The sequence below is a fragment of the Symsagittifera roscoffensis genome, chromosome 8, assembly GCF_963678635.1.
Source record: "Symsagittifera roscoffensis chromosome 8, txSymRosc1.1, whole genome shotgun sequence".
Lineage (NCBI taxonomy): Eukaryota > Metazoa > Xenacoelomorpha > Acoela > Convolutidae > Symsagittifera > Symsagittifera roscoffensis.
Window position 1 is genome coordinate 4,131,017 of NC_087069.1, and position 12,534 is coordinate 4,143,550.

Below are 12,534 nucleotides of genomic sequence, written 5' to 3' on the forward strand. Positions count from 1 at the left end.
TGCCTTTCTGTTAGCGATCATTTTGATTGAAATTAAAAATAAACCAAATGTCAAAAAGCGAAAAATCAGTTGAATATGAAATTGAAAGAAATTTTCAGACTAAGAGAAAAAATCAGCACGGCCTATATAAGTCGCAACTCTTTAAAAACCAACACAGAAAAACTGACACAAGAAAACCGGTTAAACTTCCAAATCATACTCATCGTGCCCTTTTCCACTCCAAATTTTCAAATTTGATGTTTGTTTTACATTTTTCATAAATTCTGAGCTAATTTTTTCATAGCGTTGAAAATCCGCAGCAGTAACTTGGGAAAAATTAATTTTTCTTTAGTAATAAATAAAAAGGGCATCTTTAGCTGCTATCTTTCCCTCAAACCAAATTTATTACCTCGGAAAAAATTCATCTCGAAAAAAACTCAGGGTTTTATAAAAAAAATCACTTATATTTACACCTAGATGCCCCGAAATTGCTTTTTAACGAACTTTTTTTTCGAGAACAAATGATTTTAGAAGGTTCCGTAGAGTGATCAAATGTACTTTTATTTATCCAACACAGAGTCGAAGTTGCGCTTCGCATACACAAGCAAAATTATGACCGATAACGCTACTGAGAAAAACTGGACGAGTAAAACTTTGAGTCTACATAATTTCTCAAGAGACGCACACCAATTATGAGTCTACATAATTGCTAAGTGAAGCAAGCCTATCATTACGCATTAGCAGTCAATTTCAAAAACAAAATTACTAACTAACATGCCTCAATTAATAGAGCGGCTAGTTCACGAAAAAGTTCATTAAAAACATCCGAACCTGCCCATGTTCGAACCCTGTTATTTAGTTGCGGGTCTCCTTCCCTACCTCTACGCAACAGATCCATGATACTTTGAAGCTAAAATGCTATTTGTAATATAATATCTTTAGCATTGGCTGTAGTTAATTGTTGGTTATTGATCAAAATGAAAACTTTCAACACGAAAACTAATATTTGCGACTTAGGTTGAAAAAAAAAAGAGTCCATACTATCACACAAGCTTTACTTGTGTAATGACTATGCGTGCCTGGTTTCAAAAAAACTGAGCAAAGTCAATGTAAATTATAGACAGAGGCGAAGCTGAACATCGCAAACACAAGAAAATACGGCAAAAATTATCTTTTTAAAGGTCAAAAAAGTATAAAAAAATCTAATTACATCTGAAAAATAAATGACGTCTACAGGAATTGAACTTCAATCTTCGGAACGACATGTTTTCCAGCTTACTGCCCCACACAATGGTGCCACTGACGGTTAAAAATAAGCTCCAAGCAAGAAAGCTGCAAAAGGGAGCTTCAAAATTCACACACAGAGGCGAAGCGGCGTTTCGCATCACTTTCGATACAACACAAACCATAAAAAAATAAGACGTCGAAAAAATGAAAAGATAAAAAACCAAGTCTACAAAAATTTTCGTGTCTCGGTAATAATTCATTTTAGGCAAACACACCAGCGAAAACAATTAAATACTAAATTGGCAACTGAACAAAATTTGATCAGACATTAGTTGACCAGAAAAAAATTGATTTTGCACAAAAGTTTTAAGTCTCTTCTCTCCCCCCCGATAAAACTACAAGGAACAACACTTGCAACCATAATAAAATTTCATTAATAAGTCATTCAAAAATTCAATTTCATGCATAATGTTCAAAAAACGAGGCCCGGCCGGAACTTGACCCCGGGCAAAATTTCCAAAATTGGAGATTTTCTAAGGCCATATTTTTTCAAAACGCAGGGCATAGACGTTTGCGCAGGTAAGGTTAATTTAGGGTGCGAAAGCGGCCACGTTACTGAAAATTGTTAAGGTTCAATAAAAATGCAAGTAGGAAAAGCAAATAAGAATCGAAGAAAAGTTGTTAACGTGAAAAAGACAACCTCCTGACTACAAGACAATTGCTCTCGCAAGTGTAAAAACACCAATTTTGCAAGTAATAAATTATTTATTTACTTATTTAAAGGAAAAAACTACTACTTGCCCTTTCAAATGAGGTCTCTATCTCGGATTTGGCTGGGTAGTTTGAAAAAAAAATGAAAAAGATTCCAAAAATCGATCAAAAATTTGACTTTCCTAAATCCATACAGTTTTCTCTTCTTAAGCATAGGAATAGATTCTGCTTTCCACACCATGATTTCAAAATGAAGACTTCAACACCCTCATTTTTTAAAGATTGATCCCTTATTATCAGATTTAGCTAGCACTTTTCGAAAATAAGGACGAATTTTTTTAAATGGTTAAAATTTCAAAAGGGATTTTTCCGTTGTCCATATCAACTTTTCTACAAAAAAATAGAGTGAAAGAGAAAACGCAGGAAAAATCTAAGCACAATGTTAGTTTTAAGGAACTATCAACCTCAGAGATTTTCTAAGGCCATATTTTTTGAAAAAGCAGGGCATAGAAGTTTGCTCAGAAAAGATTCGTATAACCAATTTTTTTCCTTCCGGTTAAGACCTAAATCTCAGATTTGGCAGTGAAGTTTTTGAGGCCATATCTTTTTTTCTATCGAATTTAGGGAATAGCCGCTTTAGAAGGGGAAATTGTCATAAATTGTTATTTTGATTGAAACCTTCATCTCAGATTTGTGCTTTTAAAACTTGACAAAATCAAAAAAATTCAAAACAAATAGGCCAAAAATCCCCCTGCTGAAACTTTCGAAGGCTGTAGAACGAGAAAAAAAAGATTAGCTAACTATTCAGGCACATAAAAGAGCAGCCGGATTTTTCATTGGTACCATTTTTTTGAAAATCGGTAGTAGTTTCTGTGAAAAAATGAAATTTCTGATAAAAGTGAAAAAAAAATTCGAAAGCGTCGCAAAAAAAACACGAACAACAAATCCCATACGTTTTCAAAATACATGTTTTTTTCCAAATGTAAACTAACACTAGCCAAAAAAAGCAGCAAAATAAGCCATAAAATTTGTTATGTTCAAATAAGCTAGACTTCGCTGCGCTTCGCAAACACTAGCGAGAACACGAGAAAAGCTCTAGAGTTCTAAACAGTGCAATAAGTAAAAATAAGTCTTGAATTAGTAAAAATTCGGCCACACCTCGGATTCGAACCCATGACCTAGAAATTTTGAGTCTCGCGCACTAACAACTCAGCCACGGACGCTTAGTCCATCACCAACACTAGCCACAAAACAAAGCCGAGAACAGATGCTATGAAACTTCCAATGCCACAGATCGTGATTATAGCAAAGGCACACAAGTAAACTATTTAAATGAACACTTTTATATTCGAGTTATGTTAGAAAAAAAGAAGATTCTTACTAAAACACTAGCTGCTTGCTAGCGTTATAAAAAAGGGACAAAAACTCCTAAAAGACTCCTGAAAAAGGTGAAACTTACGAAGATTAGCTTTGTTTACTATATTGTATAGAAGTCATGGTTAACGCTAATTTTGGGCATAACCACGTTCAAAAATCACTAAGTGACAACATACCTTAAGAACAGACTGCTCGTTTAACATCTGATACAAACTATCTTTCCGGCCCTCTTGGTTATGACTAGGGTTTCCAGTCGTGTTTTTTAGGTTCATCTGCATCTTTTCATCTTGCTTCATTAAATTCTGAACTTGGGACGAATTTTGCAGTTTGCGAACTGAATTCCAACAAGCATCACGGGCCAACATCACCAAATCACTACAGGAGAACCTAAACATTGGTTTTATTGTGCTTTGAGCTCGATTAATTATAATTGTCAACAAATTAAATAATTTTAATTTTTTTCCAAGCATTGGATCTCTCATTAGGATAAACACAGAGTCGAAGCTGCGGTTCGCAAACACTTGCCAGATCACGGCCAAACAGCATCTCTATCAAGTGCAATAAAAAAGTGGAAATAAGCCTCATATTAGCAAAAAATCGGCTATGTGTAAGATTCGAATCTGCAACCTACTGCACTTGCAATCAAGAGATTTTCAATCTCACGCACTATCCACTCAGCCACGCAAGCATAACAACCGACAAAAACTAGTCACGAATAAAGCAGCTACATATGCTAACAAACTGCCAATGCAATTCAGCAAAAGTGGCACCAAATACAAATAGACTCGATTTTGCAATTAATAATTTGGAATTCAAACAAACTGAAGTCATCCACACTTTCGTTGCATGTAACAAATCGCATAGCATAAAACCAAATTATGTATAAAATATGCATTTCAAAAAATTGCGAGATATATTGAGTTAGAAAATTTTTGAAATCGAGCTTTCATTATTGAGCTTTCATTCGGTTGATTCGATGAATTAAATATGCATTAACTGCTATTCGAATGTCTAGGACCATGCTATCAAAAATCTTTAAAGGTGCTTTAGAATGGCATCAATATTTGCGATTTCGGTTGAAAAAAAGAAGGTTCGTACTAATACACTCGCTTCGCATGTGTAAAAAAAACTACCAATTAAAAACAACTTTATAACCATTCGCTCCAACTTGCGGAGACTCGGCTTAAACTTTGTTGGGCTACATAAGAGGCTCACTTTGATATATTTTTGTCAGCAATTCAACCGGTGGTTTAGGCGTGATGTTTGATTGACAAACAAAAATTGTTTTTGGACCCGAATTGCTCTCTGTTATTTTGCTATAACTTCAACCAATTTTTGTCTTCATCGTTTTTAGTCCAAAATCAACCGAATTTGGGGAAAACGCGTTTCAATGTTTTTCCTTTTTGTCCGGATAATTTTAAATTAGCACAGTAGTGGCAACTAGTTGAAACATACAGTTTTAATTAAAAACAGCAATTTGTCAATTTTGAGCAATTTTGGCATCCAAATTTGAATATAGGTTACGATCAGCCATTTTTTGTCTGAAATAGGAGCTTTTGCATTTAAAAATTGGTCATTTGCTCTTCCGTCTTAATTTTGTCGGTTCCAATTTTTGCTACCCTCTATAAAGCCGAATTTTGGGTTATAAGTTTTATGATCAACGAATCTCAACAAAAATAATTTTCCTAATACTGCTAATATCTACGTGCGATTTCATTTAAAACCAATTTAGAAACGTACGAACCGTTTTAAAAAAAAGATAAATAACCTTAAAGGATAGTTTTTGAGCAAATAAAACTGCCCACTATTGATCACACAGAGACGTACCGGAGCTTCGCATCGCCGACAATACAACGTACAACATAAGCGTAGCAATTCAAGCCAGTAACGAAAACACGCGTGGGAAATCACTACGGCAAAAAAAATGGAGTTCAGAAAAACAGTCGAGAAACCAAATTAAGTGAGCTTTTATTTTTTTATTTACCGAGCAGCCACTAAGCTGACAATAGGAAGGTAGACACTATTGAGCCAAAAACATTAACTGAATAGTTTTAAATCAGTTTTTGCCCTTGAAACTACACAAAACAATTCAAATGCGCCGATAAAACATTAGCCAAAATTATTAGGGCTGAATATTGCTTTGAGCGGAACAAAACAAAAAAAAAGAAATAGTCAAGAGTAGTACAGGAATAAATCGAAATTGCTTGCCACTGCCATGAAAATTGCCTACAGCTCAAAAAAATCTGCGATGTGACAACTTAGTCGACAAACGATAGTCCGACAATCCAATTTTCCCAGATGTACACCGAAAAAAATCCAGGCCTGACCGATACTCCAACCAGATACCTAAGGCTGCAAAAGCAACCGCTTTTCCTCCAAACTAAGTGGGAAAGCGACACAATTTGTAACGGTTCAATAAAAATGCAATTTGACATTTCCATTTAAAAAAAAACGCTCCGACTATGACATCCAACATCAAATAATACACACCTTTCAGTCACACTTGCCAAATACTCAAAGAACTCATCTGTCAAGTTGTGTTGAAAATTCGTGAACTCATGTTTTATAATGGCAAATCGAGTTTGTTGGTCTGGCAACGTGACATAAACCAGTCTATCGAACCTCTTCCGAACCGGACAGCAGATATCCCATGGTTTACTAGTAGCCGCGACGATCACAGACACACCTAAATAAAAAAAATCGTCTAACCCCTCTGTATCTAAACCAAAAGACAACTTTCTGTATCTAAAGAAAACTACATCTACACAAACTAACTCTAACTAGAAGCAGAGAGTCAAAAAAGTGATTTCAAGGTGCGATTTGATGTAGAAAAAAAATCAGATTTCAAAGATGACAGAAATTGAAATTTAGGCATGAGTTTGGTTTTCGTTGGCCACCGAGAAAAAATGACAAAAACTAACGAACTAAGTTTTTTCATGGCCCAGTAAGCACTAAAAACAATAACAGGTAAGTAACTAGTTCGAAACTTGGGCAGAATTTAGGATTTATACACAAACTCATCCTTTTGGTTAAGAACATGCCTTTTTATGGCTCTCCAATTGATATATTGTGCCCCGATAACAACAAACGACACAATCTAAAACTAAAGAAAGGAGCAGAAGTTTCAAAAACAAGAGGAAGCTTTCGGGAGACAAAACTTTACAATATTTATACATAGACAAAAAAAGACACTTAAAAACAGTAAGATTTTAATTTTTCTTCACCATTAGTTTGTTCAAGTGTAGAAATACTTAGTTTGAAAATCATTCGAAGGTATTCAAAACGGCTAGATAATTCAATTTCAATCATTACACAGGGTACACAAAATATAACTGTAAAGTTATCTTGAGCCGATTACGTTGAAAAAAGTCAGGTAGAATTAAATTAATTTTTCTCTTAAAAACTGGTCAGATGAATATTAAATTAGCATAAAAGTTTTCTTACTTTTTAATTATTTTTATTACGTATATTTTAATTAAAAGGTAAGTTAAAGTAGATTAAAACCAATAGAGGTGACTTTAAACTAGTTTTTGAAAATTTTCAAAGTATATTTACGTTCATACCTTAAGTGCTTCTAATCGCGTCATTTTCTCAAAAATCTAAGACATTTAACGAAGTTTTTTTTCGAATAATAAATAACCTGTCCCAGCCATTTTATATCAATATTGCATTGACGTTGAAAAAAGTTAAATGCTCACTCATTCAAATTAAAACTGGGATTAAATTATGTTACTGTAAAAATCACACTACTTTCGTTAAACTCACAAGGATGCGATAATCGTCTAGAAACTAAAACTGTTGCCTGAATAATTTAGGCAACTAAAAAAAACGGATGCCGATAGAATACAAAATTTTTCTTTCTAGGAACATTCCCGAAATTTTTATCGAAGTCTCAGAAGAAAAATATGATAAAAAAGACAATTGCCAGCGTGATTTTATATTGAAACACAGATACGTAGCTGCGCTCCTTAAAGAAGAGCAAGAGTGGTGATGAGCAAGCTTTTAAGATCAAAACAAAAACAAACAAGCAAGTCGATCAAAACAATCTGAACGTTTTCAGCCGGAAACAATAACAAAAAAAAAATGATTTTCTTCACTCAACATCAGAAACACAAAAGATAGTTGAGATCCATTGGAAAATGTGGCCCTGAAAATTCGCTGGAAACATGGGCAACATAACGTCCCCTTTTTAGACAATTTTTCAAATTACCGAAATGTGACTGTTCTATTGGTGCAAAAGGAAGTAAACGCTGTATTCCCGAAATCAGGCTTGAATAGTATAAAACTATGTTGTCCGAAGACAACGCTTGATCCTCTGCGAAAAAGCAGTTGTAGCAACTACACCCCACGGCAGAACCTATTCATATTTACACCATGACGCAAAAACTAAATCAAACAAAATCTGTGTTTTCGAGTAAAATAACATCCCTTAATCGAAGCCCAAAACTATTCAACCTTTTTTAATACTAAAAAATAATAGACTTCAAACTAAATTTGAGAAGAGCTTATACATATAAATCATGAACTGTTAAATTTGTGATAACTAAAGAGTTTCCTACTAGTTGTAGTTTCTCTCGTTAAATATCATCCTGATTATTTTCCTCTGCACAAGAAAAATAGGTTCGACATTTGTGAAACTTGTTCCTCTATATACCAATAAACCATTTTGTACGATGCTTTTGAAATCATAAAATGAATTCAATGAGCACTTCAACTGGCACATTTTTTCTCATTTGCGCAATATCTCCACAATGTACAAATAAAGCTTTATTTTTTTCAACTTGGGTACAAAAAGACAGTTTAGAAATGAACAAAAACATCGAGATATCTGTAAAATCGTTTATGTGTTACATTATGTGCATATACTATTATCTCTGGTAAAAACCTCGAGGGACTTAACCTTGCATGCGAAATCAGTGTTATCTGCAAAAAGGTAAATTTTGAGTCTTTCACGCAATTGGGCATATCATTTATAGATACCAGAAACAGTAGTGGACCAATTACAGATCCGGTAGGGAATACAAGTGATATATTCAACCGATATGAGCACACGCAATTAGTAAAAAAAAACATATTTCCGATTTCATAAATAGCTCCAAAACCAATTATTGTATAAACCTCTTATTCCTTTTTCAAATGATCTAGTTGATCAAATTCCTTTTTCAGATCCATGAGCATGCTACACGTCATATCATTTTTTTCGAGCTGGAGTTTTTCTGTTCATTCGACCAAGGCATTGATCGTCATTATATTTTTGACAAATCCAAACAGTTCTTCAGATCAAATATTGAATAGGTTCAGAAGTTGCAAAGACGCCAAAGAATTACTTTTTCAAAAAATTTACTACAGCAATTTAACAAAGAAATCAGCCTACAATTATTTTCATCTGTTCAACTCCCCTCTTTGCAAATCGGTGAACGTTGCCCCTTTTGAGAACCTCTGGAAACTTCCCTTTTGTAAATGAAAAATTGTTGAAAACAGAAATGAACTGCTTCCTGAATTGACGCAATTAGTAAAAAAACACATTTCCGATTTCATAAATAGCTCCAAAACCAATTATTGTATAAACCTCTTATTCCTTTTTCAAATGATCTAGTTGATCAAATTCCTTTTTAAGATCCAAGAACATGCTACACGTCATATCATTTTTTCCGAGCTGGAGTTTTTCTGTTCATTCGACCAAGGCATTGATCGTCATTATATTTTTGACAAATCCAAACAGTTCTTCAGATCAAATATTGAATAGGTTCAGAAGTTGCAAAGACGCCAAAGAATTACTTTTTCAAAAAATTTACTACAGCAATTTAACAAAGAAATCAGCCTACAATTATTTTCATCTGTTCAACTCCCCTCTTTGCAAATCGGTGAACGTTGCCCCTTTTGAAACCTCTGGAAACTTCCCTTTTGTAAATGAAAAATTGTTGAAAACAGAAATGAACTGCTTCCTGAATTGAGTTGGTATTTACGCTGGCAAACGTAGCCATTATAATCTTAAACCGATCTCTATGTCATTGAAATATGAATGAAACTTACACCTGACTGTAAAAAAAATGGTTTACTAGAAAAAAAAACTTTTTTTCGATTATGAGACAAGCGTTGCATTGTATCGCAAATTTTATAGGGGTAGGCCCTGAATTGCTGGAGCCCGGAAAATTATCAGGCCAGAATCACTTTTGTTTCTACAGAGAAAATACTGCAAAAATTTTTTAAAATCAAAAACTGATATTAATACCACGAACCTGTTTAGGGGTCCATATCTTAGGGGTCTGTCTATCTATGAAATTGACAAGCATGGTTCTGAACAAAACTATATTTAAAGTTTTGCTGTACTGGTTCCGATCTGAAATCCGACTTTACCCGGCTTCGGAAGAATTGAGATTTAGTTAGCAATTGAGAATGGGTTGTTGATTTTTATAGCATCTGAAGCTCAAAAGGAAGCTCAATACAATTTCTTTCGATATTCAGTTTGAAAATGAATGCTGCAATGGATAGCTACCGTAAAATAGATCCAACGTCATCCTCCATTTCGAATGAAACGGTAAAATAATATCCGACAATCACACTAACATTCAAGTTAAAAACTAGATATTACCTGGTTGTTTGTCACAATCGTCGATTTGTACCAGCAGCTCTGTGGTTATTCTTCTACATGCCTCTGGCGAGATTTTTTCGCTTTCGTTTAAAAGACACTCAAAATCGTCAATGAACAGAATCACAGGTTTCGGAAGAGTTTTCTTGACTTCGTTAAAGATATCCACGACAGCACTAGAACATAGATAATCAAATGCCACAGGTATACTATTCTTTTCAAACTTTATGAAGTTTTTGAGCAGCCATTTGAGTTTAATTAAGATCATTTCAGAGGAGATGACCAAAATGCACTATATTTAATTATTTCAAATTTTTAGACAAATTAATTGTTTGTTGTGGTTCCGAGCAAAAATCTCACCTCAACTTCTTCGTAGTTTCAAATCATCCCACCAGAAAAAATTTAATATAAATGAGTATTTAGATGTTTTAGTATAGTTTTTCATACCAGATGAAGTCTTGTACCTTTCAGGGTTACAACCATTTCTAACACAGTTCGATGGAACAAGATCATTTCCATGTGCCCGAATCACTGCTGCGGAATTTTGAGTCAAAGCAATTGAATCATTCACTAGTTTCGTTTTCCCAGCACCTGAGGGCTGAAGTACGAAACCAGAAAACGTTTTAAAATTAAAAATCTTTGCAGGACGCGGAATAAAAATATATCAAAAAAATTGGAAGCAACTTAAAACATTTGAACAATATCGACAAACTTGTTTCTTTTCCATTATAGCCCAGCATCAAACAGGTATCAAATTAATGCGGGGATATGTTGTTTGAAACATTTCGTGGAGGGTGGTTGTTTTACGATCATTTTTCGCGATTCCTTTTCTTTGTTGCGATGATTTGTCTGGGCTACGATCAGATTTCTTCCGGAAGATGTGACGAGTATATTGTAAAATACATATTCTGAAGTCAAAAATCGAGATTTCTGAGATGTAAAAGAAGATGAATAAGAGTAAATAATTAAAAGCAGATTAACCGAAAGAAGACAAAGTTTTTGATTCTTTTTCGATTTGCCTCCGGTGCTTCGAATTTTTAACAACTCATAAAAACCGCATATATTGGAAAAAAGATCTGCATCTTTTGAATGTACTCTGACAGCACCCGATTAAAGGGTTCGTAATTACAAATTTTGCGAAGTTTTTTTAATACACATTTTGAAAAATCATAAAATTTTGTGAAGTTGTATATAACCTCGTTGAAAATTTTTAAATAAAACTAAGAAACGTCACATCTCGGAAACTTAGAGTAATTGAGCAGTCGCATTTGGACGCAAGCTTTGCAACTCCTGAGAGTACTCTTACAGTACCCAACGACGTTGGGAAATTCAAATTTTGAGAAACTTCAAACTTAAGTTTTCTAAAAAAAGATATTTTTTTTTGATAACCAAAAAAGCCACATCTCGAAACTACGAAGATTGAAGACATTATTCGCAATCGTTAACACCACTCTGGCAGCACACAAATACAGGGTTGGGAATTTCTATTTTGTGAATTATTTCGTAATTTGAGTTTTCTGAAAAGTTCCAGAAAAAAAAGCGTCGTATCACGTCAACTAAAAAGATTTGGGCATTCTTAAATGGAGGCCAAATTCCTAACTCCTGAGATTACTCTGACAGCCCCCAAGTACAGCTAGGAATTTCAAATTGAGTTTTAAGTTAAGTTTTCGGAAAATCTTTTGGAAAAATCACAAAAAACGTCATATCTGGAAAATTGTCAGGATTTTAGCACTCAAATTTGAAGGCAAGATTCGCAACCCCTGAAAACCTGAGAATACTCTGACAACCCCCACTACAGAATTGGGAATTTTTTTTATCTTTAACTTTCTGAAAAAATCACAAAAACGTCATACCTCGAAAACTACATTAACTTGAGCAGTCATATTTGGAGGCGATATTCGCAACTCTGGGAGTACCCTGAAAAATCCTCACTATAGATATAGGAACTTCAAATTTAATGAAATTTTTTATATCTATGTTCTTTGAAACATCTTGAAAAAGTCCTAGAAAACGTAAAATCTCGTAAATTAAAAGGATTTGAGCAGGCATATTCAAAGGCAAGATTAGCAACTCCTGAGAGTACCCTCACTGTTTCCAATTACAGGATTGAAATCTTCAAAGTTTCTGAATTTTTTAAATCAAGTTTTTTGAAAAAATCATTAAAAACGTCTGATGTCGAAAACTACAAGGATTTGAGAAGTGAGATTTGGACGCAGGATTCGAAACCTCAGAACTTACCCGGTCAACCCTCAACTACAAGGCTGATAATTTCGAATTTTCAGAAATTTTTGAAAATTAAGTTTTCTTTCAAATTTTTTGAAAAATCTCGAAAATTGCCGTATTTCGTAACCTTAAAGGATGTGATTATTCATATGGATGCCAAAAACTCAACACCAGTTTAAACCCTGGCAGCATCTTACACTGGGTTGCTTATTGCAAACTTGGCGAAATAAACGCTAAACTCAAACAAGAAAATCAAAAAATATATATTAACCATAGCAATATACCATATAGCTTAAATGTGAAAAAATTCTTTCGTTAACCATGCAAAAATAATAAGTTGAAAAAGCTTAAACATGGCGAGATAGTGAAGCCCGGATTTAAAGCCGATGGTTATTTGTGGCGCCTGATTTTAGGTGGAAAACAAACAG

At 34.1% G+C, this 12,534-nt stretch overlaps 1 protein-coding gene across 2 annotated transcripts in view; it reads right to left on the reverse strand.

Annotated features, from left to right (window-relative positions):
* The window catches only part of LOC134853403 (vacuolar protein sorting-associated protein 4B-like), a 117,126-nt gene that overhangs the window by 3,965 nt on the left and 100,627 nt on the right, over positions 1-12,534 (reverse strand). For both annotated transcript variants that reach the window (XM_063869397.1, XM_063869398.1), the window contains exons 4-7: positions 10,348-10,481; positions 9,887-10,059; positions 5,785-5,980; positions 3,471-3,681 (exon numbers count right to left, since the gene is read on the reverse strand). In XM_063869397.1, the coding sequence (XP_063725467.1) occupies positions 3,471-3,681; positions 5,785-5,980; positions 9,887-10,059; positions 10,348-10,481 (714 nt within the window). The remainder of the gene's footprint in view (positions 1-3,470; positions 3,682-5,784; positions 5,981-9,886; positions 10,060-10,347; positions 10,482-12,534) is intronic.